General features: G+C 35.3%; 2 protein-coding genes across 4 annotated transcripts; one reads left to right on the top strand and one right to left on the bottom strand.

Moving 5' to 3' along the window:
• The first annotated feature begins 8,390 nt into the window (after positions 1–8,390).
• On the top strand, positions 8,391–12,960 carry LOC139880569 (glutathione gamma-glutamylcysteinyltransferase 1). Of its 3 annotated transcripts, none has more exons than XM_071865489.1 (9): positions 8,391–8,663; positions 9,394–9,550; positions 9,743–9,981; positions 10,152–10,315; positions 10,779–10,830; positions 10,987–11,214; positions 11,518–12,030; positions 12,151–12,214; positions 12,415–12,960. In XM_071865489.1, exons 1-9 carry the CDS (start codon positions 8,586–8,588, stop codon positions 12,678–12,680), a joined length of 1,761 nt encoding a protein of 586 aa, XP_071721590.1. In that variant the 5' UTR covers positions 8,391–8,585; the 3' UTR covers positions 12,681–12,960. The 3 variants fall into 3 exon arrangements, with proteins under 3 accessions (XP_071721590.1, XP_071721588.1, XP_071721589.1); XM_071865487.1 differs by having other exon boundaries at positions 12,151–12,204; positions 12,404–12,612; XM_071865488.1 differs by having other exon boundaries at positions 12,151–12,279; positions 12,404–12,542.
• A 2,531-nt stretch (positions 12,961–15,491) lies between these two features.
• LOC139880553 (succinate--CoA ligase [ADP-forming] subunit beta, mitochondrial) lies at positions 15,492–21,038 on the bottom strand. The gene is made up of 13 exons (XM_071865486.1): positions 20,901–21,038; positions 20,647–20,763; positions 19,646–19,756; positions 19,361–19,472; positions 19,055–19,119; positions 17,914–17,991; positions 17,607–17,681; positions 17,340–17,492; positions 17,117–17,251; positions 16,645–16,809; positions 16,418–16,540; positions 15,876–15,947; positions 15,492–15,776 (listed from the first exon to the last, which is right to left on the bottom strand). The coding sequence occupies exons 2-13, from the start codon at positions 20,746–20,748 to the stop codon at positions 15,699–15,701; spliced, it is 1,269 nt and encodes a 422-aa protein (XP_071721587.1). The 5' UTR covers positions 20,749–20,763; positions 20,901–21,038; the 3' UTR covers positions 15,492–15,698.
• Between the last annotated feature and the right edge of the window lie 6,247 nt (positions 21,039–27,285).

Below are 27,285 nucleotides of genomic sequence, written 5' to 3'. Positions count from 1 at the left end.
ATTCCAATGACCTTGGGCGACTTTGATATTGTCATTGGTATGGATTGGCTCGATCGTTATAGAGCCGATATTGCATGCCATGATAAGTTTATTCGTGTGAAGACCCTAAGTGGGGGAGAGTTAATTATTCATGGTGATAAGCGAAGGAGACCGGTGCCGATATGCACTTTTGCACGGGCACGTCGTTTTGTTGTTACCGGTGGCATGGCTTTCCTTGCTCATGTTGTTGATACTCGCAATGAGCCACCACCTATTCGTGAAATTCCGGTTGTTAGTGAATTCGAAGACGTTTTTTCGGACGAATTACCGGGTGTTCCGGCGGAAAGACAAGTTGAGTTTCGTATTGAGTTGGTTCCGGGAGCTACTCCCATTGCTAAAACTTCTTATCGTTTAGCACCAACGGAAATGCAAGAGTTGTTAAATCAAACCCAAGAGTTGCTCGAGAAGGGTTTTATTCGACCGAGTGCTTCGCCATGGGGCGCTCTGGTGTTATTTGTGAAGAAGAAAGATGGTAGTATGCGTATGTGCATTGATTACCGTGAGTTGAATAAAGTGACGACCAAGAATTGTTATCCATTACCTAGGATTGACGATTTATTTGATCAACTTCAAGGTGCAACGTATTTCTCTAAGATCGACCTACGGTCCGGCTATCACCAAATGCGGGTCCGTGAGGAAGACATAGAGAAAACGGCTTTTCGAACGCGTTACGGGCATTATGAGTTTGTAGTTATGCCCTTTGGTCTTACGAATGCACCGGCGGCATTCATGGATCTTATAAACCGAGTGTGCCAACCGATGTTGGACAAGTCGGTAATAGTGTTCATTGACGACATACTAGTCTACTCGAAAAGTATGAACGAACATGAACATCATTTGCGTGATGTATTGAAGACGCTACGAAGGGAGAAGTTGTATGCAAAGTTCTCCAAATGTGAATTTTGGCTAAGGGAAGTTCAATTCCTTGGTCATATCGTGAACGAAAACGGGATTCAAGTAGATCCGGGGAAGATCGAAACGGTGAAGAGTTGGGGACGACCGACTACGCCTACGGAAATCCGAAGTTTTCTCGGATTGGCCGGTTATTATCGTTGGTCTATCCAAGACTTTTCTAAGATTGCTTCTCCATTGACGAAGTTGACGAGAAAGAATGCTAGGTTTAATTGGGAGAACGAGCAAGAGATTGCTTTTCAATTGTTAAAAGAGAAGTTGTGTCAAGCTCCGGTGTTAGTGTTACCGGAAGGTGTTGAAGACATGGTGGTTTATTGCGATGCTTCCTTAAATGGTCTCGGGTGTGTTCTAATGCAAAGGGGTAAGGTTATCGCTTATGCCTCTCGACAATTAAAGGAACATGAAACGAGGTATCCGACTCATGATCTTGAGTTGGCAGCGGTAGTGCATGCGTTGAAAATTTGGCGCCATTACTTGTATGGTGTCAAGTGTATGATTTATTCGGATCATAAGAGTTTGAAACATCTCTTTAATCAACGAGATTTGAATTATCACCAACGTAGGTGGATGGATGTGGTGAAAGACTACGATTGTGAAATACTTTATCATCCGGGTAAGGCGAATGTGGTCGCGGATGCGTTGAGTCGAAAGAGTCAACATCCGGCGATAAAAGTGGGGTCGTTACGTTTGATTATTACCAACGATTTTCTTGAAAAGCTTGGTGAGATTGAAATAGAGGCTTATGTTCACAACAAGCATACAGAGCGAATCGTGGGCCAATCGGAGTTTATTACTATGGGTCCGCGTGGGTTGTTGTCCTTTCAAGGAAGGGTGTGGGTGCCTAAGATGGGTGATTACCGACGAGTGCTACTTGATGAAGCACATAAGTCAAAATACTCCATTCATCCGGGCGCGACGAAAATGTACCTTGACTTGAAGAAAGATTATTGGTGGCCGGGCATGAAACGTGATATTGTGAAGTATGTTGAGCAATGTGTTACGTGTTTACAAGTAAAAGCCGAACACCAAAAGCCGTATGGTAAGTTGCAACCATTAGAAATCCCGAAATGGAAATGGGAGCACATTACCATGGATTTCATTACAAAGTTACCTAAAACGGCGAGAACCCAATTCGATTCGATTTGGGTTATAGTTGACCGATTGACAAAAAACGCTTTGTTTCTTCCCATTAAAGAAGCGATATCGTCGGAGACCTTGGCTAAGTTGTTTATCAAGGAAGTGGTCTCGCGACATGGGGTTCCTATATCTATTATTTCGGATCGAGATACCCGTTTTACATCTCGGTTTTGGGAAAAGTTTCATGAAGATATGGGTACGCAATTAAAGTTGAGCACGGCGTATCATCCTCAAACGGACGGTCAAACCGAACGTACGAATCAAACTTTGGAAGATATGCTACGAGCGTGCATCATTGACTTCGGTGGTAGTTGGGATTAGCATTTGCCTTTGGTGGAATTCTCGTACAATAATAGTTATCATACTAGTATCGGGATGCCACCTTACGAAATGCTTTATGGGCGTAGGTGTCGAACTCCCGTTTGTTGGGGAGAAGTGGGTCAAAGAGAGATCGGGAGTACCAATTTGGTTTTAGAGACCAATAGCAAGATCGATTTGATTCGGGAACATTTGAAGAAGGCTCAAGATAGGCAAAAGTCGTATGCCGATAGACGTAGGCGATTGATTGAGTTCCAAGAAGGCGATATGGTGATGCTTAAGGTTTCGCCATGGAAGGGTATTATTCGATTTCGAAAACGGGGAAAGTTAGCTCCTCGGTTTATTGGGCCATTCAAGGTTTTAGCTCGTGTTGGTGAAGTTGCATATCGATTGGAATTACCCGAAGAGCTTGCATGGATCCATAATACATTTCATGTTTCCCACCTCCGTAAGTGTCTTGCGGATGATTCCTCATGGATGCCCTTAGACGAGATCGAGCTAAACAACAAGTTAGAATATGTCGAGGAACCGATTGCTATCCTTGACGAGAAGGTGAAAATGTTGAGAAATAAAGAGGTGAAAACTTTCAAGGTTCAATGGCGACGAAGTAAAGGTTCCGAGTTCACTTGGGAGCCCGAAGAGTTCGTGTTAGTTTATCTTCCCTCGTGTCATGCGGCTTGGATTGCGAGGACGCAATCCGAATAAGTGGGGGAGAGTTGTAAGACCCGAATATTTGTAGTGTATATAAGTGTAATGTTCGATACTTGAAACGGGGTTTTGGTTATATATTTAAAAGCAAGAAAGAAGCTGAACTGGAGGTGTCGCGCGCCGCGCGGCCTGGTGGCGCGCCGCGCCATCTGTCTGCGACAGATTCTCCTCTTATTTTAAAATAGATATTTTGAGGGCATTTTGGTAAAATCACCTTGGGGTCCGAATTAAAGGCCTTAGGATCAGTTTGGTGAGCTCATTACTTCATTTCTCAACCACCAAACATCATCCATTCATTCTAGAGAGAGAGGGGGTGGTTAAGTGTGAGAAAGCTTAAATCGGGGAAGAAGAAGCTCATTTCGGGTTAGAACTCGGGAGTTAAAGTTGTTCATCTCCTCCTTAGCTACGTTTTGATTGCTGTGGTAAGCCCTAAACTTGATTACCTTAGTTTAATGTGTTTAAGGGTTAGGGTTTGGGTTAGTGTTGCACATAAAACCCATTTGTGAGTAATTTGGGGTTTTTGGGTAAGTTTGGGTCATGAAGACCCAATTGGTGACTAACTTAGGGTTTTGAAAGGGGTAAATGGTGTAAATGGGTCTTAAAGACCTAAGTAAATACTAATACACTTATAGTTAATGTTTGTGAGTGTGATTTGGGTTGTGGGTGACCCAAATGGGTGTGTTGACCTAGAAATGGGTCAAGTGGGTCTTTGATGACCTAGGTTGTCTTGCATGTATGAAAACGAGTTAACTTTGTGGTTAAAAGTGTGTTAATACCTTAATTGGCTAAAGTTAGGGTTTTTGGTGAAGTTAACCCATTATTAGGGTTAAAGGTGCAAAATGGGTCGGGATTGCACTTAGGGTCAAAAGACTCTAGATTGTTAAGTGAGTTGCTTGACCGACTTGAGTTGTGAATTGATTATGTGCTAAAATGTAATAGGTACGTTACATTGACGTTGCAAGTTCGGTTATCTTACACGAAGACTTCGAGGTGAGTGGAATAATTATATGTGTATGTATATAATGTATCTATTTGTTGTAGCGTGAAAGGTGTAGTGTCGAGGTGTTAAGACACCACGTTTCACGTGAAGAGTGTAGCATCGAGGTGTTAAGATGCCACTCGGGTGTAGCATCGGGGTGTTAAGATGCCACCTAGGAGTGTAGTGTCGAGGTGTTAAGACACCACTCCGTAAAAATAATGAGTGATGCATCGAGGTGTTAAGATGCCACTCGGGGTGATGTGCCGAGGTGTTAAGGTGACACCCTAGGGGTTAGTGGTGCGAGGTGTTAAGTGCCCTAACGGATGTTACGAACACCGATGGCGTTTTCGCGAGCGCCGTTCCCTTGTACTATTGGTTAACCATGGTTATTTGTGTTGTAAGCATATTATATTATTCGAGTTATATTTATATGCGGATGTTATGCTAGCTTGGGGGTATTGGTGAATTATAGCTTGTTATTGCGACGGTAAGCTAATGTTGTTTGCTAGCGCGTTTGCGGTTGTGTAAGTGTATGCAAGTAGGTATAATTATATATGTATTCGTATAATTATTGCATTCACTAAGCTTTGCTTACTCTCTCGTTGTTTACCATTTTATAGGTTCGGTTTTGGACAAAGGTAAGTGCATCGTTTTGGACTAGAGATCCCGCTTGATGCTAGGGGGACGCTTTTGGCTTTAGTAGCTCTTGGAGTTTGACCGATAGTTGGGTAGTTTAATCCCAAACGCCATGCTCATTGTGTAGTTTGGAACTTAAACTTTTTGGTGGTCGAAACTCGTAAATCGTATTAAACTCGTAAAACGGCCGTTGTGGGCCCCGCCTGTAAAACATTGATTTTATATTTGAAATAAGTTAGTTTTACATATTTGGATGTATGGTAAAAAGCGTTTCGTCTAAATGTGTCGGGAACTAGTCAATCTTTTTCGCATTTTGAGACTTTCCGGACATTCCACTTTGGCGCGCCGCGCCCCTATATGGCGCGCCGCGCGGGTATGCTGCACAGGAATTTTTTTTTTTATTTTGTATTTTCGCGTGGTTTGGTCGAGGGTTGGTTTGGGCTGTTACAGATCAGTTCCAGAAACAGTAAGTAAAGGTGTTCCGGTGGGTTCTTGGTGCTTGATGCTCATCACGGTTCTCATCCTTGATGAGTATAGCTTCAAGTGTACAACTCGTTGATGTGTTTGCATCATCTTAACCAAGGTTTGACCATCATAACACTAGTGTAAGTCTAAGATAAGTAGCACAACTCATTTAAGTGTTGTATGTAGGTTGATGAACCAAAGTTACATCAAGATCTTAGATCCGACACATACATGAGTTATAAAAGTAATATTAAGCTAAAAACTTGAAAGTAAACTAAATAAATAAGATCTTAAGTTGTAGAACTTAGATCTTATCTAGATCTTAAGGATCCTAGACTAGAAAGTCTAGATCTAGTGTTCTTAAGTTAGATCCTAAGTTATAGAACTTGGATCTTCACTTTAATGAAACCATAAGTTATGAAACTTAAATTTTCAACTTGTAAAATGTATGTAAGCTTATAAGCTTTTATTTACAACAAAATTAGAAGACCATAAGCTATAGAAACTTAGATCCAACATAAGTGTGTGAAGTTATAACTAGAAAGTTATACTTCCATGTTCTTGAACTTACAAAGTTAACTTTTAGTTTCAAGAAATATGAGATCAAGATTAACTAGTAATACTTGACCAAATTAACTACATCACAACTTTAAAGTACTTACAAAAGAAAGAATTAAACTAAAGTACAAGTATTATGTTCATGTTTGTTTTATACTTAGGAAGATTCAAATCAAAGTTTGGATCTTAGGATTTAAGTCTACAAAACATGAACACAAGTATGTTTATGAAACTTATGAACTTTAAATCTTGAAAACATTTAAATGTAGAACCATAAACTAACAAGTTTAGGTTCTTGTTCTTGGTTCTTCATCAAACAAAAGATTGAAGAAAGCAAGATTCATGGAGATGCAAACTAGGAAGTTTGATCTTTAACAACAACAAACAATAATTAAGTAACAAAACAAGTAAGAAGTAAATTGATGATGATGATGTATGTTTCGGTTTTTAAGAGAAAAAGAAAGGAGAAAATAAAGTTTGTTTACTTACAAACTAGAGAGAAAAGCTTGGAGAAATGAAAGTGTAAGTAAGTGTGTGTGAAAAATGAAATAAGATACAAGTAAATAAGTAACAAAATTTGAAAATGGAACTCCCCTCCCAAGCTCCCAAAACCGTCGGCCATGGGCTTAAAGGGGAAGGTCAATGGCTCACTTTCTTATGTTGGGAGGTGGTGAAAGCTAGAAATGGATTAAAGTTAAGTTGCATGGGAGCTTGGTGCAAGCATGCTTGTGACAAGTCTCTTCATCATTAACTTAATTAATCTAAGTTTATCATTAATAAAACACTAGCTTAAAAGGGGGCTTACTTAGTCCATTAAGAAGGTAGGGTGGGCTTCCAAGTCCAAATCCATTAATAAAGGCCCAAGTCCAAGTATGTAACAATTAAATAAATAAAGCCCAAGTAATTAACTAGTTACATTAGTTAATTAAAAATGATTAATAATAATTAATCGTGAACGTAAATAATATTCGAAATATTATTCGTGAAATGTACGCGTGTTACAAAGACAAGTCGGGCCATGTAAAGTCAATTACGATAACAAGTAAATGTATAAAAATACATTTAATAAAGCGCAAGTATTAATAAATATTAATAATTATACGTTGGAAAATTCAGGGTCGTTACAACATTTATCACAAAGTGTCTTTATTAAATGTTCATATTTTCATCCCATCTATAATGTTCGTGAACAAAGTTTTTTCAAAAAACAAAAAAAAAAATTTTTTGCTTCCCCCCGCTTCTCCCCGATTGGTTACTTTCCTCTTGATTATATATATATATATATATATATATATATATATATATATATATATATATATATATATATATATATATATATATATATATATATATATATAAAACGAACTGTAATTATCATCAATGCTACTAACTCTTCAAAATTGTTCTCAGTTCAACAAGAATCTTTACTCTTTGGTGATACCTCATAATATATGACAACAAATATAATCAATTTCAAAATAAAAATATAAAAAGTTAAGTCACTTTTATGTTGTATTAATCCAAATCAGCATAAATCAATAATAATCATGCAATAATTTTAATCAAAATATCAAAAGATGACCTGTTCACATGACCTGTTCATCTATCAAACACAATAATATCAAAATTTAGTTTTCATATGACCTGTTCATATAAAAGATAAAATGCAAGAAACAAAGACTCATAGCAAAAAAGTAACCAAAACATTGGAAGCAGTTGCAAACCTTTATAGCCAATGAAGTGAAAAGAAATCAAGGAAACGGTAAAGATGAAGATATCTATGCATCTGTAAATACATAAACGATAAAGATGAGATTTTGAAATTTTGGGTGGAAAAAACGCCCAATTACATATTTATGATTAATACTATTAGAACAAAATTGAATCACAACAAATCTATTGATACAAATGATAGATGATTAAGAGCAGAGGGAGATGAAGAGCAGAGATGTATCCTTGTATCTGGATCAGTGTTGCAAAAATCGGAAAACTCGGCCGATTTCTCGGGGAGAAATCGGTTTGACCTCCCTGTCGAGAACTCGTTTTGGAATCGGCCAAAAAATCGGTCAACGACCAAAAATCGGTCAAATCTCGGAAAAATCGGTCAAATCTCGGAAAAATCGGTCAAATCTCGGAAAAATCGGTCAAATCTCGGAAAAACTCGGTAAAATCTCAAAAGTCAAAGAAAGTCAACCACCGATAACTCTCCGAGTTCTCGTTTTGGAGGCCCTACCGAGAACTCTCCGAGAACCGATTTCTGCAACCTTGATCTGGATGAAATCGCCTGGCTGCTGAGGACGTCTATAGTCTGGCCGTTGAGGGGTCTTTTCTAGGGTTATTTTGATTTGGAAAAAAACGTATCCACCGAATGAAACTAATATAATTGTAAAGATTATATTTTTAATTATAAATTATAAAATAAATGATTAATGATGTCACTTAAGTTATTTAGATTTTTTTCTTTTTTCTGATTTTTTTTAATAAAGAAAAAAATTTATATTTATAATGTCATTATTTTAGAATTTTAATAGAATCTAGATAGATAGATTAATAGATAGATAGATCAAGTAAATTTGTCTTTTTCGCGTCTTCGTAGAAAGCAGCTTTGAGCTGGCATGGTCTAAAAAGGTGGGACTGAATTACATGATAAAATTCGATTCGTGCATGGAACCCTATATTCGGCCCCACCATTACCAATCCTATTTCGTCTTCTCAACGCAACTTCCTCTTTTTTCAAACCATTTGCTTCCGCGGTTCCGTAACGAACCCTAGCTACAAACACTCCCAATAATCATAACAATAATCGTTGTTATATTTATGATAAAATAAAATAATGGCTGCGATGGCAAGTATATACAGAAGAGTTCTTCCATCTCCTCCTGCTATTGATTTCGCTTCTTATCAAGGGAAGGTACTAGAGCCTATTACCATGTTCACTTTCAAATTAGGGATTTTCACCACCAATTGTAATTATATCTGTAATCTGCAATTAACTCATTTATCGCTTTTAATCTTCTTTTTTGTTGTAGTATTTCTGTTTATGAAATTGATTTATGGATTTTGTTACACTGATAGAAATGTAGGGTTAGGGTTTCTACTGTGTGTCATGATCGTGATCTAATAGATTCAATTGAGTGGTAAAAGGATGAAATATTATAACTATAGAGATGGAATTATAGCGACTGATCCCCTGTTTTGTGAGTATATATTAAGATATACCAACGGCTCTATTTTTGAGTCAACGGCAAGCGTCGATTTATTGGCGTCTTCACTGCCGTTTAGAGCCTAAATTGAATTGCATGCAGGATTTAAAACCCATGGAAATTTGATTCTACCATTTTCATGGCGTCTCAATTTTATTTTACTTTTTTTTTTTTAAAAAATTTCCTACTTATTGGCCGGAGGTCCATTCGGAAGCAATCTCTTTATCCGTCGAATAGAAAGAGGGATGACTTTCTCTACTTTTGAGAGTGTTTCACTCTGAGTGGAGAAATGACTTTTTTTATTCTCGGATATGGGAAGGATTGTCTACATCTCACCTCCCCCTACACCACTCATGTGGTATTGGGTTTTGTTGTTGTTGTTGTATATTAAGATATACCAGTAGGTTTGATGTCAAGCTGATCATGATGAATTTGCAGCAATTGTTCATGGAAGCCGTTCAAGGTGGAACCATGGAAGGTTTCTTTAAGTTGATATCCTACTTTCAGACACAATCGGAACCTGCCTATTGTGGATTAGCTACCCTAGCCATGGTCTTGAATGCACTGTCTATTGATCCTGGTAGAAAATGGAAAGGTATATCTATTTTAATCTGTTATCTGCAGATTTACAAGTAACAGAATGTGATACCTTACATCCATTGTGGTGTTATCTGGTCAGTCAATGCTAAGTTAAACATAAAGACTCTGTAATTGTTACCGAAGCACCTGCACTTTCATGCAAGCAGTTGTCAACATCATGATGTTATAAGCTATTAACCAAATGCAGGTCCATGGAGGTGGTTTGATGAATCTATGCTGGACTGTTGCGAGTCTTTGGAACAGGTTAAAGCCAAGGGCATTTCCTTTGGGAAGGTCGTGTGCTTGGCTCATTGTGCCGGAGCAAAAGTTGAAGCTTATCGTACAAATCATAGTAATATTGATGAATTCCGCAAGCATGTTATTGCATGTGCTTCATCTGATGATTGTCATGTGATCTCGTCATATAACAGAGCAACTTTTAAACAGGCATGTGATCTCTTTATCTATCTGTGGATGTTTGTTTCATTTTAACACTAATTTTAGCGTATACGTTAATTGGTGATTAGATATCTATCAAACTAAATTTGGCCTAACTAATGCGATTTGTGATTGAATGCAAGTGTTTTATTATTTTTTATGCTATTTTTCTGTTGCAGACTGGTAGTGGCCACTTTTCACCTATCGGTGGTTATCATGCTGGAACAGACATGGCTTTAATTTTAGATGTCGCACGTTTTAAATACCCTCCTCACTGGGTCCCACTTAAATTACTTTGGGAAGCCATGGATACCGTAGATGATGCTAGTGGATTTCTCAGAGGGTAAATTTTCGTTAACTCCTTTTCAAATTGTTACTTCTCAAAGGTTTTTTCTTGAAATTTTTAGAATGTAAGATATATAGAATCGTTGTGACAGTAGATGCTACATTTTTTTATTGTTGACATCAAGTTAAATACGCATGAGATGTTAGTTGTTGACCATTAGCAGCTTGGAATACTTGCCTTTCGGTTAGAAAATGCTTCGCTGCATGTGTTTTTTTTTTTTTTCCTTCTTTTCTGTTTGTATGTGTAGTATAAACGAGTCTACGTGATCCATGGTTATTTTCTTTGTTTCTTTGTTTTTGTAAACTGAATTGCTCCTTTTGTGTTTAACTTGGTGACTGTTCTTTCATGTACAAAACTTTATATGCTTATGTATTTGTGATGGTTGGATAACTTCCTCTAGTATGAAAGTAAATAGTTTCAGTTTGATCCTTTTATTGATTTTGTTATTCCTATATTTCAGTTTCATGCTAATATCCAGGCCTCAACGGCCACCAGCATTACTTTATACTCTGGTACGTTCATGCTTTAAGCATATGTGTTTAAAATTTGGCCTGTTTTTAGATTTGTTTTTCACATTAATGATGCTGCCATATACATTATGCATGAATTGGAGGTTATTAGTGTAATCTTGAACATTTTCCGATCTTGTACGTTGATAATTACTGCAGAGTTGTAAGCATGAGAGTTGGACTAATATTGCCCACTACTTAGTAGCAGATGTTCCAATGTTATTAAGTGTTAAAAATGTGCACAATGTGAAGGATGTTCTCTCTGTCGTTTTCAATTCTCGTCCATCAGAATTTCTTGAATTTATCAAGTGGGTTGCAGAAGTTAGAAGAACAGAGGACGGCAATCAAACATTAAGCCCAGAAGAACAAGAAAGGCTTTCTATCAAGGTATCTTATTTCTCGAGGTGGAAATATACGGGTTAGATAACGGGGTCAAAACGGGTTGATCAGGCTAGGAGGACCCACAAACACTTCTTTTGTTTGTAGTCCTATTTTAACTAATATCTAAATATCTATATATGACTAGAAAAAGTGTGTTTTTCTTATAACAAATTGATTTAAAGATGACAGCATGTATGACCAGTTAGATTTGTTTAACATAAATCAACCCGTTCAGGTAGAGTGTAATTTACTATCTGTGCATAACGTGTTATGGATCTCATGTTACAATTTTATGGTGTTTCGATGTAGGGGGATATTTTGAAACAGGTACAAGACACTCATCTATACAAGCATGTCACTGATTTTCTCATCAGTGAGAAATCAGGGTGCCAAGGCCCACAGTGTTTGGGTGAACAAACCAGTTTGACGGATATTGCAGCTAGTGTATGTTGCCAGGGAGCAGGGTTTCTAAAAGGAAGTAGCGAATCCCCTAACGGGTTTTGCTGTGGGGAAACACGTGTACATTGTATAAAAGCCGATGGAGACATGCCTGTGACAGTAGTTTCTGGGACAGTCACTAATGGCATTGGTGAACAACATGTCGATATGTTGGTTCCTTCATCTCCCCAAAGTTCAAGTACGTCCAGCTCTGGTTTATTAACAAACTGCATTGGAATGCACCCGACTAGTAATGATGTCCTCACAACACTTTTACTCGCATTGCCGCCACAAACCTGGTCCGGTATCAAAGACGCTAGTCTGTTGCAGGAAATCGATACCCTTGTATGCACAGACAATCTTCCCACACTGCTTCAAGAAGAGGTACAAAACATCTAGTGTATTATGTGTATGTGTGTGTGTGTGTGTGTGTTCTGGTGCATCATGGCCCGATTGCCTGTTATTAAACAGTAATATCTGAAAAAATATGTTTATGCATTGCAGATTATACACTTGCGTGGTCAGCTTTATGTTCTCAAGCGATGCAAAGATGACGAGGTAGAGGAAGATTTTTCTGCACCTTCCTTCAACCATTCTTCACATTAAATATCCCCCTGGATATACAATTTTCCTGTAATAAATAATACTCCGTAATACTGATTTATCGATCTTAAATCACACTAAAATAGGGTGAACAACAGATGTTACAACTGTAAGATTATGTAAAATGCTACTTCTATTCCCATCTTTGTTACAGGTCAATATTCAAAGAACAAAGGGACGAGTTTACAAAATCAGTACCAGTTGTCGACAAGTCAAAGTTCTTTGAACAATGGTCAAACCTGCATAATCAAGGTGAGTTTTCGTCATCAAGACGAGTCCTTGATTGTTGTAGCAGACTTTCCGAGAGGTATGGAAGGTCAGATCGGTTTTCAGATGGGATCAGGAGCATTATTACATTGCCGAAACCAATTGCTTATACATTGAACATAGGTTCAAGGTCTATATTTTCTGTCAATTGGTTATCTCGTTAACAAACATAGAGGTTTTTTTTTTGTTGCTGAAATGCTGTTGTTTTTATCGGCTCTGAACTATCATGTTATCCCAACTTACCACACTGTTCACAATAGAGATGGGAAAAAAGGGCCAACATCCGAAAAGTGGATCCCGTCAGGTTCTGACAAAACCGGTTCTGGATCCGAAGATCCGAACCGGTTCCACAGGATCTAACGGCTATATCACCACCGATTTTCCCCCGGTTCTAATCCGGATTAAAACCGGATTTTTTTAGACCCGGGTTTTTTGTTATTCCTATAAAAACACTAGCCGTTTGGTGTCGTTTTTTTTGCAGTTTCTTGAATAGTTTTGGACCTTTTTTACCCCAAAAGTGTAGTATATATAGATGGTATTGGTTTTGGTTGAAAATACACCAACACACACTCGAATATCTCTCTAAACCTCTCATTCTCTCTAAATACTCTTAATTACTCTCTAGTCTCTACTTAATAATCTTATAATGGAAAACTCACAAGCTTTTGCTTCCGCTTTCACTTCTGATTCAGTTGAAACATCTTCACAACGTTACACTATCAATGATGTTCACCACATTTTACCAACTAACCAAATTCATGATTTTACAGACTCAAATACTCGTATGTTTAAAGAAACGGTTTTTCTATATATATAAAAAAAAAAAAACTAGTAAAATATTTTGAAGCACTACCCATGGTTTTTTGTTGTGCGGCCGCACTTCACCGATGCTTAGATTTTTAATGGGGTGGAACTTTTAATGTCAACAATATATACAAATTTGGATTATACGTATGGTCCCGAATGTAATTGTCGCCTATATAAGTACCAAAACACGAATTTAATACCACTTTTGAAAATTTATTTAAAATTTATGCAACAAAATACGGTCTACTAGCAAACTCAATTGTTGATCAATTTGCGACAGGATCGTCTTCTTTAAGGTCCCGATACCTTAGTATAAGCCTATTTAACCAATTACGTGAAGACGCTACGAAACGGACACGGACATCGACATTCACAAGCGAGTTGGAAAACTATAAGCTTGGAAACTATGCACTAAACATTACTCCTGAACAATTTCACAACTTTGAAATTTTGGCTTGGTGGAAATTAAAAGAAGACACGTATTCAATATTAGCCGCTATGGCTAATGACTTATTATCCGTCCAAATGGTAGCTTTCGAATCTGCCTTATCTTTTAGCGGTCGAGTTTTATCGGATAGCAGATCAAGACTTACCCCCGAAGTCGTAAAAGTATGTGTTTGTTTGAAAAAATTATTTGGGCGAGGTAGGTAGGAAATGTAGGATACAAAATGCGACATCATTAGAATGTCCATTAGGCGAAGAAGTTGAAGATTGTATAATGGTTGAAGAACAATCCAGGAATCACCTTCAACAACCTAGTCAAATATCGAGACCCAATCAGAAGAAGATGAATTTGATCCATTTGACGTTGAAGAAAATATAACGCGAATGCGACAACACTTAGAAGATCTCTTTGAACAATAAGAACGATATCTAGAACGACAAAGGCACGACGATTAAAGTATAACGGGTGAATGGCAATGCCGAAGCTCGATATACTTTAGTCGTTAATACATTTTAGAGTGATGACCATGTCGAAGCTCGAAATATATTAGATTTTGTATAGTTGTATTGTACAAGTAAGAATGTTGTTATTTATATTATTTATAGTTGTAAGCGCTATTAAGTTATAGTTATATTCTTTATAGTTGTTTAAGCGTTAAAACTTATATTTATATTGTTTATATTATTGATGTTCAAACGTTATAAAATCGAACCGGTAAAATATGACCGGCAAAGATCGAATCCGGTAAAAATACTAGTCCGAAAAAATTCCAGTACATAACCGATAAAAACCGATTCCAAAAAAGTGACTCCGAGGACCGGAACCGGTCAGGATCCGGTTTCATGCAAGTTTAGTCCACGAGAAGCTCCATCTTCCTTCAAATTTGTTTCTGTAAATTAAAAAGAAATCGGATTTAACCTTGTTCCTTTTAGTAAAGGAGCAAAACATTTACTCCGTATTATTTTTCCGTACAAGTGTTTTAAAGCATCTTGTCTTGGTACTAGTGAAATGACTCGTGGAACCACGGCTTTGTTTAAACGAAACAGTTTAATGGTATATTTTAGGTATTAAGTGAATTTAAACGCTAAAGTCATTTAGTTTAATGACCCAACGGATTCCGACTAAGAAACTTCTCGTTGTTTTTACTAACACATTGGGAATAAATGAACTACATTTATTCTTTCACCATCATCTTTCAATTTTCATCACAATTACTATTTTCTTTGTCATAAAAGCCTACATTAGAACCTTTTATTGAGACGTGTATTTCGTATACATATATAACGTAATTAATCTCGTAAAGAGAACTCATATTTGAATTTGAATAATAATATAATAATAATTAATAATCAATGAGAGTGAATTTTTTCCCCAAAAAACATGAAATAAATAAATAAGTAGATTTAATTTAATTAGTCATTAATAATTAGATTAATGACATCACCTTGAGAGCTTAGATTTTTTCTTTCTTTTTTTTTGATATTTTCTTAACAAAAGAATTAGCCTAATAATGACATTATCATTGTAGTATTTTAATAGAAACTATAGATACAATAATAATAGGCATTAAACAACATGTGTGCTATAAATATTTTTGATGTACTTATATATCATACACGTTTATCATCTTTAAAATTTGCATACCTTTCTTGTCTAATGACACCAGTTTGGATGATTTAGGCACAATTATAAACAAGATATAATATAATTGTTGGAATTCAGATGTTGGAATAACTCAAAAATATAATTTCAGTGCTGTAATAGCCTTAAACTTAGAATTCAGTGCACATCAAAACGCTTCCAACTGCTATTCTTACTGTATTTATTTTCAGAAAAATGATAAAAGAAACCCTATTCAGAGATTACACATGATCAGGGCACAATATCTAAACACATCATAAAAGAATCAAAACGCTAGAAATGGCGCTCTTTATGATTTAAGTGCTTTAACCGCTTTCTCTGCTGCATCATCAAGATCCTCTGCTGTAATCAGTGTCATCCCACTTTCCTGTAAATACATTGTAAAATTCGGTTTTAATTCCCAGGAATATCAAATAACTATGGTTTTTTTTAACCGTGTGAAACTTTTTAAAAAGATCAAATATACCTTGAGGATCCTCTTTCCTTGATCAACGTTTGTGCCTTCAAGACGAACTACAACTGGTACCTTCAGTGAAACCTGTGAGCAACAAAAATGTTAGATCGTTCCGCTAAAACTATAAGAAAACTTGAAGGTGGCAATTTCAACCCATTTACCTATAAATGAGTTTTTAATTGACTTACGTTTTATCTCAATAGAAACCATTTAAATAGTTTCATTAAAAATGTTAGATCGTTCCGCTAAAACTACAAGAAAACTTGAAGGTGGTAAGTCCAAAGTGAGTTTCAAATTATAAAACCATTTAAATAGTTTCATTAAATATTTGAAATACGTTTGAAATGATATGATTTTCATGATCCAATTTGACACCCAAACAAATCTGATCTGGCCATTTTAATGCCCTCTGCCTGACCCATCCATCTGTCTAATTCTACTGAAAGTAATCTCCTACCATCAGGCAAATCTACACTGCTTAACAGATACAGAGTATAACATAGTTTAATTAAATATAATAAGAATGCAACTGAGCGAAATAATAGCAGACTCACATGTTTAGCAGCATTAACAATCCCACTAGCTATCACGTCACACTTCATTATTCCTCCGAAAATGTTCACCAATATTGCTTTCACTTTGTCATCTGATGTCAAGATCTTGAAAGCCTCAACAACCTGCTCCATTTATATTTATATTTTATATTCAGGATTATAGTATCCACATAAAATTTCAAAAGTCTAATAATATATTTGTTTTCTAGATCCAGAAAAGTACTCGCCTGTCCTTCCGAAGCATTCCCACCTACATCCAGAAAATTGGCAGGCGTACCTCCATGTAACTTAATGATGTCCATGGTGGCCATTGCCAATCCAGCACCATTCACCATGCATCCAATCTCCCCATCCAGACCAATATAATTTAGATCTGCTTTTGCAGCTGCAACCTGTTAAATAAAAACATGAAACATAAATTGCAACTCACTGTTATTAGTCCAGAAGCGTTCATCCATATAACTTATGATATGGTTGACTTGTTTGGTTTTATCTCAAACGGGTCACATTCAAACAAGTTGAAAGTCCCTAATCCCCACAGCATATTTTACTGCAGACGTGTATACAACAAAATACACACACAAACACCCACCCACACACACACACATATTCTCGAATTCCGTTTGAGATTACCATGTCATAATACTATAAAACATAAGATGCAAACTTCATCTTTGAAGCACAATAGAATAGCTATACCTCACGAGGATCTTCTTGTGTTGGGTCACGAAGAGCAAATATCTCTTTTTGACGGTAAGCAGCATTGTCATCAAAGTTTAGCTTTGCATCAGCAGCTACTAACTTGTTATCAGATGTCTCTGCAATGGGGTTGATCTGAAGGAGGAGGTTTGAACTTAACACCAATATACAAAGTTGTGCACAAACAATAAAGCTACAATTTTTGTGTATCAGTAATGCTGACCTCCAACTGGGTGCAATCGGATTCACGGAAAAGGTTATACAACTTCTTCACCTGTTCGATTGAAGCAGCTCTATCAGCTACCTTAGGGGCAAGACCATCTACAACTTTGGCAGCATCTTCATCTGTAATTCCTTTGAAAACATCAATAGGAACCTGTGAAAAGTCAAATTGGTTAAATAAAAGTAGGTACATCAAACAAATGATAAGAAAACATGGAATATCTTAGAGAAAATGAAATAAAAAACAGTGTGCCAAAAGAAGGCCTACTTTTATTATCATGTCAGGGTATTTTTCTGCAAGGTCTTCAATGCTGGTTCCACCCTCTCGACAGGCAATGATAAGCTGAAGAGGCAAAAGCCCAGTTAGATGCACATTTTGTGTGTGTGTGTGTGTGTTTTTGTGTGTGTGTGTGAGAGAGAGAGAGAGAGAGAGAGAGAGAGAGAGAGAGAGAGAGAGAGAATAAACAGAAACATTAACAATATGATAACAAATGTGTAACTACTCAAGTAAGAGCAAATATTGTTGCAAAATCATTGTACGATTGCTCTTTTAAGGAGAAGCAGAAGAAGCTTACAGGACCAGCAGTGGTACGATCAAGAGTGATTGCAAAGTACATTTCATTCACTAGTGAAACCTTTTCACATAAGTAAACCTGCACCAAAAATGAGGGTACACAATAACGTCAAAATAAAAAGTATGGGAGTAACTCATTAGCCATGTAATGTAGTAATATATAGAGTTGTAATGTAGCAGAGGCTAGCTCAAGTATATCTTATGCATGTTGATAACTAACAAGAGAGTTGATTCAGCTTGACGTATATTTTTAGCTTGAAATAGAAAAACCCCGTATCAGGCTTGACCAAGGTTAAATGGTGTGTGACTGTACTCCTGTAAGCTCATTATTGATACATACAAATGATAAGTATGGAAATTTTAAGTCTATGCACAATAACAAGACCTCGTGTGTTTTGCTTGTATTCAATTGAGATGCAATTATCCCCAATGTCAAACACAGCATACAACCAATGACAGGATGATAATAGTATTTACACAAAGATCCTTATTGATTGATAACATTGACCTTAGTGCCAATCAGTTAAATAAAGACATGCGAAAAAAAGTTTACTTTCACTCATTCGTTATTGATTGACATTAAGAGTTTGCAAACAGGGAACTTAGAGATGACTCACAGAGTTAACGTAATATAATGCAAAAACGATAACCTTTAAAACACACATATGTTTGATTGTTGCATCGTGTCAACTAGTAACTGACCACCCAGAAATTACTTGGAATTTCTAAATGAGTTGCATTCTTAAGCTTTTTGGAACACTAATACTACAAAGCGAAACACATATGCCTACTTATTAGAGCAAAACATTGTCAACACAATAAGTAAATACCTAACTTTCAGGCTACAAATGATTAGACATCCTGTGTAATTAGTTGCTTTCAGTGCAGAAGTTAAGTACTAAGAACAGATGGCACGGGGCATCAATCAATTGCCACAAAAATTTATGCCAATAAACTATGACCGATTATAACTATATTTAAGGGATCTTGTAACGGCACAATTATAAAACACGTCATGTATATCTGACACGTACATATGAAGTACTTACAGCACTTGAGCAGATAACTGTCAAGAAAAAAAAAAGATTCTCCAAAAACACGCACCGAAGTTAAAATGAATAAGAATATATAAAACTCCTAACCTTGCTGACAACTTTGCCTTGGGGACCTGTTTGTTTGGTGACGAGAGTCTGCCCAAGCATCTTTCCTACATGAACAATAGAATAGAAATCAAAAGGTGTGGTAATCTATACATCATTAAAACAAATATGTATTGATTGATAGCCTTTCACTAGTCAACATATTTTTCTTTATCTTCTGCATAATGAAAATGGTAAACAGTAACAGGCATACACTTCCAGCTTTTAACCGTCATATTAAAAGTTGTGTTTCAACTTTATTTCCAACACATCGCGTTGATTAAGGTAAGAAAAAAATGAAGATCATACCAGCAATCTCTTCGACCTGATCAATGTTGACAATGTGAACTCCACCCTGAAGACCACTAGTGAACTTCCCTAGACCACGTCCACCAGCAAGGATCTGGCTCTTAACCACCAACTGTACCAAACAAAACAAGGCTGCTTAAGTAAACCGATAGACAGGTAGCTAACCAAGTAGAGAGCTAGAGAACAGATGTGTTTCAAAACATTTAGCCATTTAGGTAAAATAGGCTCCATTTTTATCTTTCTAGCCACTAGGTTTAATAGACAGATGATTATGCCAAAACCTACTTCCTTTTCATTGGGAAATGTTGTCTGTATGGCCTTTCTAACTTCCTCAACAGAAGAAACAGCAACACCTTTGGGAACATTAATGCCAAACTTGTTCATCAATTCCGCTCCCTGATTTCATAAGAAATATTGAATAAATGACAAAAAAAAAAAAATTCATAGCATGTAAATTATATAACTACACTCATGTCATACACTAACAACGCGGTAACTAGACTTGTAAACGAACCGCAAGAACATAAAGTGAGTTTGTTTGTCTTCGTTCCTTAAGGTTTTATTCAACAAATGAATGAACACGAACAAATTTTCTTGTTCATGTTCGTTCATTAAGAAAATATATTTGTTCATGAACATAAATGAACGCAAATGAATGCAAATATAAATTAATGTAGTATCACAAGATCAATGTACAAAGTCAAACTTATAAAAAAAGTATCCCTATTTTGAATAAGATTAAAGAAAAAATAAGAAATTAAGGTATATTATATAAGATACTTCAGATAACAAAATAAAATAAAAAAAAAGAAGTTTATCGCAGTTGCATCAAATTATATAGTTTACATGTTCTATATTATAAACAAACAGACCTTAACCAATGTAATTGAATGAACTATATGTTCGTCTTCATTCATGTAGCTAAACAACGAAAAATCATGTTTGTGTTCGTTCATTTTGCTAAAAGGAACGACATAAACGAACTTCTCATAGATCAGTTAAATGTTTGGTGAACATTCGGTTCGCTTACAGGCCTAATAGTAATTATTGACTCTAGAGAGAGCATACAAAGGCCATAACCAAACTACTCATGCAATACAAAGCACCTATATATTAATGTTGCAAACTGCGTTTGACCTAATAAGAATTAAAATTATAAATCTAGGTTTACCTATGTTCCCAAATATTTTGTAAATACATAAGCATAAAACAATAATCAAATCATGCTTAATATAACAATCAATAAAACCTGATAAAATTGAAGGTTAAAGGAGAATGATTACAACCTGGTACTCATGGATGTTGAGACGACGAAGCTGCTGTTGTTGCCATTTTCCGGCAACGGTGATCGATTTAGCTGCGAGCTTGTTCAACAATCCTCTCACCATTTTAATTAAATAGATCTAGATAAGAAGAAAAAAAGAGACGATCCGCAACGAATTAATTAAAACTTAATCATCAGATCGAATCAATAGTTATAGCAACAACAACAATAAAATAAGAGATGAAGAATAGGAAGCCGGAAAGTTAGCGTACTGACCTAATCGCTGAAATTGGTATGTCCTTCACGCCGTTTGTATCTTCCGGATGATTATATTGGAGTAAATTGTTTTCGCCTTGCCAATAAGAATGGAAAGGGTTATGAAAACATATATAGTGTAAAAATGATGACTTTTTATTGATCGTATTATTTTGCAATATCGTGTGTCATAACTAAAACTATAACAGCAGGAGGTGTCCGTGTTCCTTTGTCAAGGTTTATTTAGTGTCAAAAATGGACTTTGAAATTGATTAAAATGGGGTGTCGTTCAGTGTCAATTTCGATGTCTATTTTAGTGTCGATTTTATTTGTGGACAAATAGGATAATATAATAAATTAAAAAAGAAAAAAGAAAAAAAAGTTGAAACCATCGTCGGAGGGGAGACGGTGGCAAACAACCTCGAAATTGACGGTGAGGCGGTATCCAAATTTAGCCGGCGTCCATCATCGACGGTGAAACTGACCACCGTACACCGCGAGCTCTAAGTATTAATCATATTACTTTACTATTAGTATTCATATTCATATTATACCTACATACTAATTCCCAAAGTTAGTTACTATTTACTTACTATTCATCGAAGCGACACATTTTGCGCTTTAATGACTTGTACGTTGTGCAGAAGGAAGTTGTACCCACAAGGAGTACTGCACTATTCATCTATAGTAAAAAAAAATATTTTTATTTTTTTTTTAAATTGTCCCTCTCATTCTTCCATAAAATTTTTACTAAATTACTGCTAATTTTTTTTTTAAATTGTTCCTCTCATTCTCCCCTAAAATTTTTACTAAAGGACTGCATAAGGACGTTGACCCGTTTTTTTTAACATAATTTTCTTCAAAAAAACAAGACGATAAAGACTTTTTTTCTCCTTCTTTTTCCTTATAAATTTTCCTAAACTTTCGCCAACAACGACTCCATCACATTGCCCAAAAATGCCTACAAAACGGCACAGCAACGCGCGCCCCGCAAACACTAGTTCATACATAATACATATTTTGTGGTTAACAGTATTATATTAATTAATGTATCAAATATCAAATATTAATATTAATATATTAATATTACAACAACATAACTCAATACCACCTAAGTGGTGTATGAGGAGATTAGATGTACATAATACTTCCGTTATCCGAGAATAAAGACAAGACATTTCTCCACCTAGAGTGAAAACACACTCAAAAGTAGAAAAAGTCATCTCTCTCTCTCTATTCGACGAATATAGAGATTGCTTCCGAGTGGACCTCCGACCAATAAGTAGGAAAAAAATTTAAAAAATAAAATAGAATTAAAAATAAAATTAAGAGACCATGAAAATGGTAAAATCAAATTTTCATGAGTTTTAAATCGTGTCTGAAATTTACTTTAGGCTCTAAGAGTCAGTCAAGTCGTCAAATACTAATATTAGCGGGGATAAAAAAAATATGCGCTTCGTTGTGGGTTTGTTTTCGTTAACGATCGATTAGTTGAGGTTTAAAAAAAACAGTCGGGTAACTAAACAGTAAAAAAGTAAAGGAATTCAAAAGGAAAGGAAAAGGAAGTAAAATAAAGTTATAGAAAAAATTAACTTCGTTGTGGATTGTTTTTCTATTAACGGTCGGTTAATTAACATTTAAAAGTCAGTTAACGATCGGTTAGTTAACATTTAAAAGCCAGTTAACGATCGGTTAATAAACGTTTAAAAAATAATAGAATTTAAAAGTAAGAGAAAAATTGAAGTAAATAAAAGTAATGTAACAAAAAAATCAATAAAATTTTTGTTTTTACAAAAATACCCCTAAAGTTAGGGGTATTTACAATTCTGTCACCATAAACAGTGACAATCTCATCACATTTAATATTTTTGATAATATTAATATTAATATATTATTATTATTATTATTATTATATTATGTGTTATTTATTTATTTATTTTTGTAAGATTTTATGTGAGCTTAATATAATTTGTGTTTGAATAGTTTAATCAAATATAGTTTAATATCTTAAAGGAATCTACGTGAGTTAATTAAATTTGATTGATTAAGACTTTGTGAAGGGTCATAAGACTTATTTTCAGACATTTAATCAACTTTAATTGAAAAAACAATCTGCATCAATTGTGAACCATCATAGTGAACACTACTACGTCTATGACTGTTATTCGTTTACTTAATTTGCGTATTTTAGTTTAATTAAAACTCCAATCAACTTTCAAACCTTTTACTTTAGAACAATTATTAGTATATTAAAATCTGAGCGACCGCTCTCGATGTAACGAACTTGTGCTTACTAGATAATTCACTGCACTGATCATGAATAGTTTCCTGCATGCGTGTGTTAATTTGGTTTAGTTTAGTTCAAGAAAAGTAGGTGTAAAAAACACACATCAATGACTATGTTGGGTGAATATGTGTTGTTAATGTTATGTATACATATTGTGGTATCCGGCTGTGAATGGTTCAGACGGTCAGACGAAAGAACTCAACCCTTACTTTGTAGTATGTTGAGCGCGAAAAGAGTCAACCCTAAATTTGTAGTAGGTTGCACTCAATGGGTCAACCCTGATTTTGCAGTAGGTTGTACTCAGAAGGGGTCAATCCTGACTTTGTAGTGGATTGGGCTTCCTTGTGGATATGTTGATCAACATAGGTTAAAATGGTGCATGCGATGCAATCGGAGGTGTATTTTGTGGAATAATAATCGGCTGGTCAGTTGGTCTGTTGTATAGGCTCACAAATTTACTCGAATTTCCTAAACTTGAACCCCAACTTTATTTTGAAAGGTCATTTCGATATTACTAAGTCAATAGTCGTTTCATAATAGAAAGATATTTCCTACTCGCGTTACTGAATTCTTAAATCTTTTAAATATATAACCATCAGACTACTTCCGTATTGCTGTTTTAGAAATAGATTTGACTGTTCAAAAATATTGTCTATATATATTTTATATTTACTGAAAAAAGAATAAAGGATATTTTTTTTACAGCGATTGGGATCACCCGAGGGAGACTAAACCACCCGTTGCGATCATCTCCCGTTTCGACTATGCCGATGCAGCGATAATAACCCCGCCCCCATCGCTGCCCGGGAGGAAACCTTGAAATCGATCCAAGGGCACAGTCAAGTAAAACCCCATCCCCGTTACCCCCTAAACGATATGGGAAATGTGTCATTTGTGGATATTTCATGACAGAGATGAAATTGTGTTTTTAATATGTAGCCAACGATGATCAAACTCCTGACCTTCTCTAAAAAGGTCAGACCACCAACTGCTGGACCCCATAACAATTTTAGAATAAAGGATATTTTAAGATGCATTATAGTATAAAATCGTAGAAAAATGGTGTGAATGTTTGAGATAGGTGTCTAGAAACATAATCATGTACTGTTTTTTCTTTGATCATTGGTCGAATAATTTTATTCTATGAATACATGCACCGACAAATTCTATAAATATATTAGTATATATTATATATTATATATATTATATATATTATATTATTATTGTTTCTTTAATTTAAAATTAACTAGGTTTGTGGTCCGCGCTTCGCGGCGAATATTTGTACGCGTTCGTGCTCTAAAAGTGTACACTTCAGCATGAAAAGGTACCAGTTAATGTTGGATGTAGCAAGCTGAATGCTACCAACATCAGTAGTTCTGCAAATATTGGAAGTCATATCTTCATTCAAATAATGTCAGTGTAAAAAACTGAAATCGCATGGATAACAAACTTGCTTCACAACCTCCTTTAAGACATGTTTGTGTAATTCAGGATACCTATACAGCTGATTGAAAATCGCAGGTAACTGAAAGGCACAAAATTAAGCAAATTAAATATGAATTTATATATGATGAACTATAACATATTTAAAATGCGAAGAAGCTAGACACACCTGACAACCTCACAACCGACATGATCCATCACTAAATATTGCAAAAATATAAAATGAAAGTTGGAATTCTTTTATATAAAATTAATTTGTGTGTGATTTCATATAAGCTTCAACAAAATTTCTTGTAGTTGAACAGTATATCATATCATAGAGACGCTTCAATAATCGATTGTGAATAAATAGTTGAGTATATCAATTTCATGCATTTGAGAAGATATGTTGTTGCAAGTTTGACAAGAATACTATAACTTGCTTAGGACTTCATACGTTAGTCATGGCCATGGTCAGGTGATTACTAAAAATTTCAAACACTTTCTGTTATGACCCAGGCTCAGGCTCGGGCATGACAGAAATAAGCATTTTGAAACCATAGGTTTATTAAGGACTCCAACACATCCATCAACACTATGACTTTAACCTACAACACATCACAAAACTGCAACTTTAACATACCTCCATAAAATTAGTAGAGGCTGAAGTTGTAATCGTAGACTTAACCACAACAGTCACCATCATAAGTATTAGGAGAGTACGTTATATTAGTAAACATTGGCGCGTTTAATTGACTTTTATTTACACAATGTCCATCATCAGGTACATCACCTACATTTAACAACACAGTTAAGAGTAAGCTACTAACTTCCCAAAATGACAAATGTAAATAGTTTAGGAAACTAACAATGTTGAGTTGATTGCGAACATCCTTGTACGTCACTAAAGGCGTAAGATTCATTTTCATCTGAATTATAAGACGGATATGATGATAAATTTTGGCGTTGTAGTACACGTCTTTTATTGACACGATCTCCATCATCATGTACATCACCTTTCATGACCCTTTTATTGACACGATCTCCATCATCATGTACATCACCTTTCATGACCCGTCCTAATCCATTTGGACGAATACATTACATTTGGTTATATCGCGAGGTACTTGACCTCTATATGATACATTTTACAAACATTGCATTCGTTTTTAAAAGACAAACTTTCATTACATCGACAGTTGACGGCATGCATACCATTTCATAATATATCCAACTATAATTGACTTAGTAATAATCTTGATGAACTCGACGACTCGAATGCAACGTCTTTTGAAATATGTCATGAATGACTCCAAGTAATATCTCTAATATGAGCAAATGCACAGCGGAAGATTTCTTCAATACCTGAGAATAAACATGCTTTAAAGTGTCAACCAAAAGGTTGGTGAGTTCATTAGTTTATCATAAATAATCATTTCCAATAATATAATAGACCACAAGATACTCATATTTCGAAAACAATCTGTGCAGGTCTGCTCACTGCTGGAAAATCATTCATACGATATATAAACACCTGGTAATCGACCTTAACAAGATGCATATAGAATATCCCCCGCATACCGGCATTCCGCACGGTCATGCAAAAAGCATACAATCAGGCCACTCTTTTAAATATGATGGTTGTGTACACCTCACAAACAGATCATATCTTTTAAAGCTGGCGGTTGTATACCTATTTTGAAGTACTAAAGCAGTTCAAATTCTCTGACTGGGGCTTGTTAGTGCCCATAGATCTATCTTTAGGATTCACGTCAATTTGAGGCTCGGTTCTCAAATTCTCAGATTACCAGACTAAAAGGGGTGATATCCGGTGTACTCATAACTCATTCGTAGAATGTTTTTAAGTACTTGTGTCTATTTCGTCAAACATTTTGACTTTTTGTTTCAAATCTTTGACCTAAAAATTGGAATTCGATAGTAAGAATTGGAACTTGATATTTTGCAGGTAGTTTGAGTAAAGGAAACCTAACAAGATTGCATTTTTACATTTTGAAATTTAGTTCGATTTCAAGCTAATGCCAAAAAGTTATCAAGACAGAGGTACGAAGTTTTTCTTTCTAATTTTTCTGTGTTATTTTCGAATTGCAGAGAGTAATGGGTTTGTTTGAGTGATTGAATGAGTTGTAATGCATATAGTCAATAAAAATTGTTGTGTAGTGATAGTTGGATGTCGAATTCTAACTGATTACAGACAGTCCTTCGACAGAAACAAAATTAGAAAAGGAAAAAAAGAAAAAGAAATACAGTTCGATCACTACGTGCAACTGAGTCCGACAAGAACAAAAAAAATATAATAAATAAATAAACCTGATTATGATACATGACAGAATTTAATTATACATTGTGTTTATAACTGCTCAAATTGGGTTGATTGAAGTCGACTTCACAATTTGCAGACCAGAAACAAAAATCATAACAGCTAAAGTGTACAAAAAATCGAATTTGGAATCTGCTTTCTACAGTTTTTCTTAACTTTTTATATAAAATATATAATTAATATTAATTATTGAATATAAATATATAAATAATAATAATAATACTTTTAATATCCTTAGTAAGATTTATAATAATAATGTTAATAAAATAATACTAGTAATATTAATAATAATGATAAAATTAATAAGAATCATGATAATGATAATTTTATATAAAAATAATAATTTTTAGTAATAATAA

This window comes from Rutidosis leptorrhynchoides, chromosome 1 (genome assembly GCF_046630445.1).
Source record: "Rutidosis leptorrhynchoides isolate AG116_Rl617_1_P2 chromosome 1, CSIRO_AGI_Rlap_v1, whole genome shotgun sequence".
NCBI lineage: Eukaryota > Viridiplantae > Streptophyta > Magnoliopsida > Asterales > Asteraceae > Rutidosis > Rutidosis leptorrhynchoides.
Note: the sequence above shows the minus strand (reverse complement) of the source record. Positions and strands in the feature narration are given on the sequence as shown.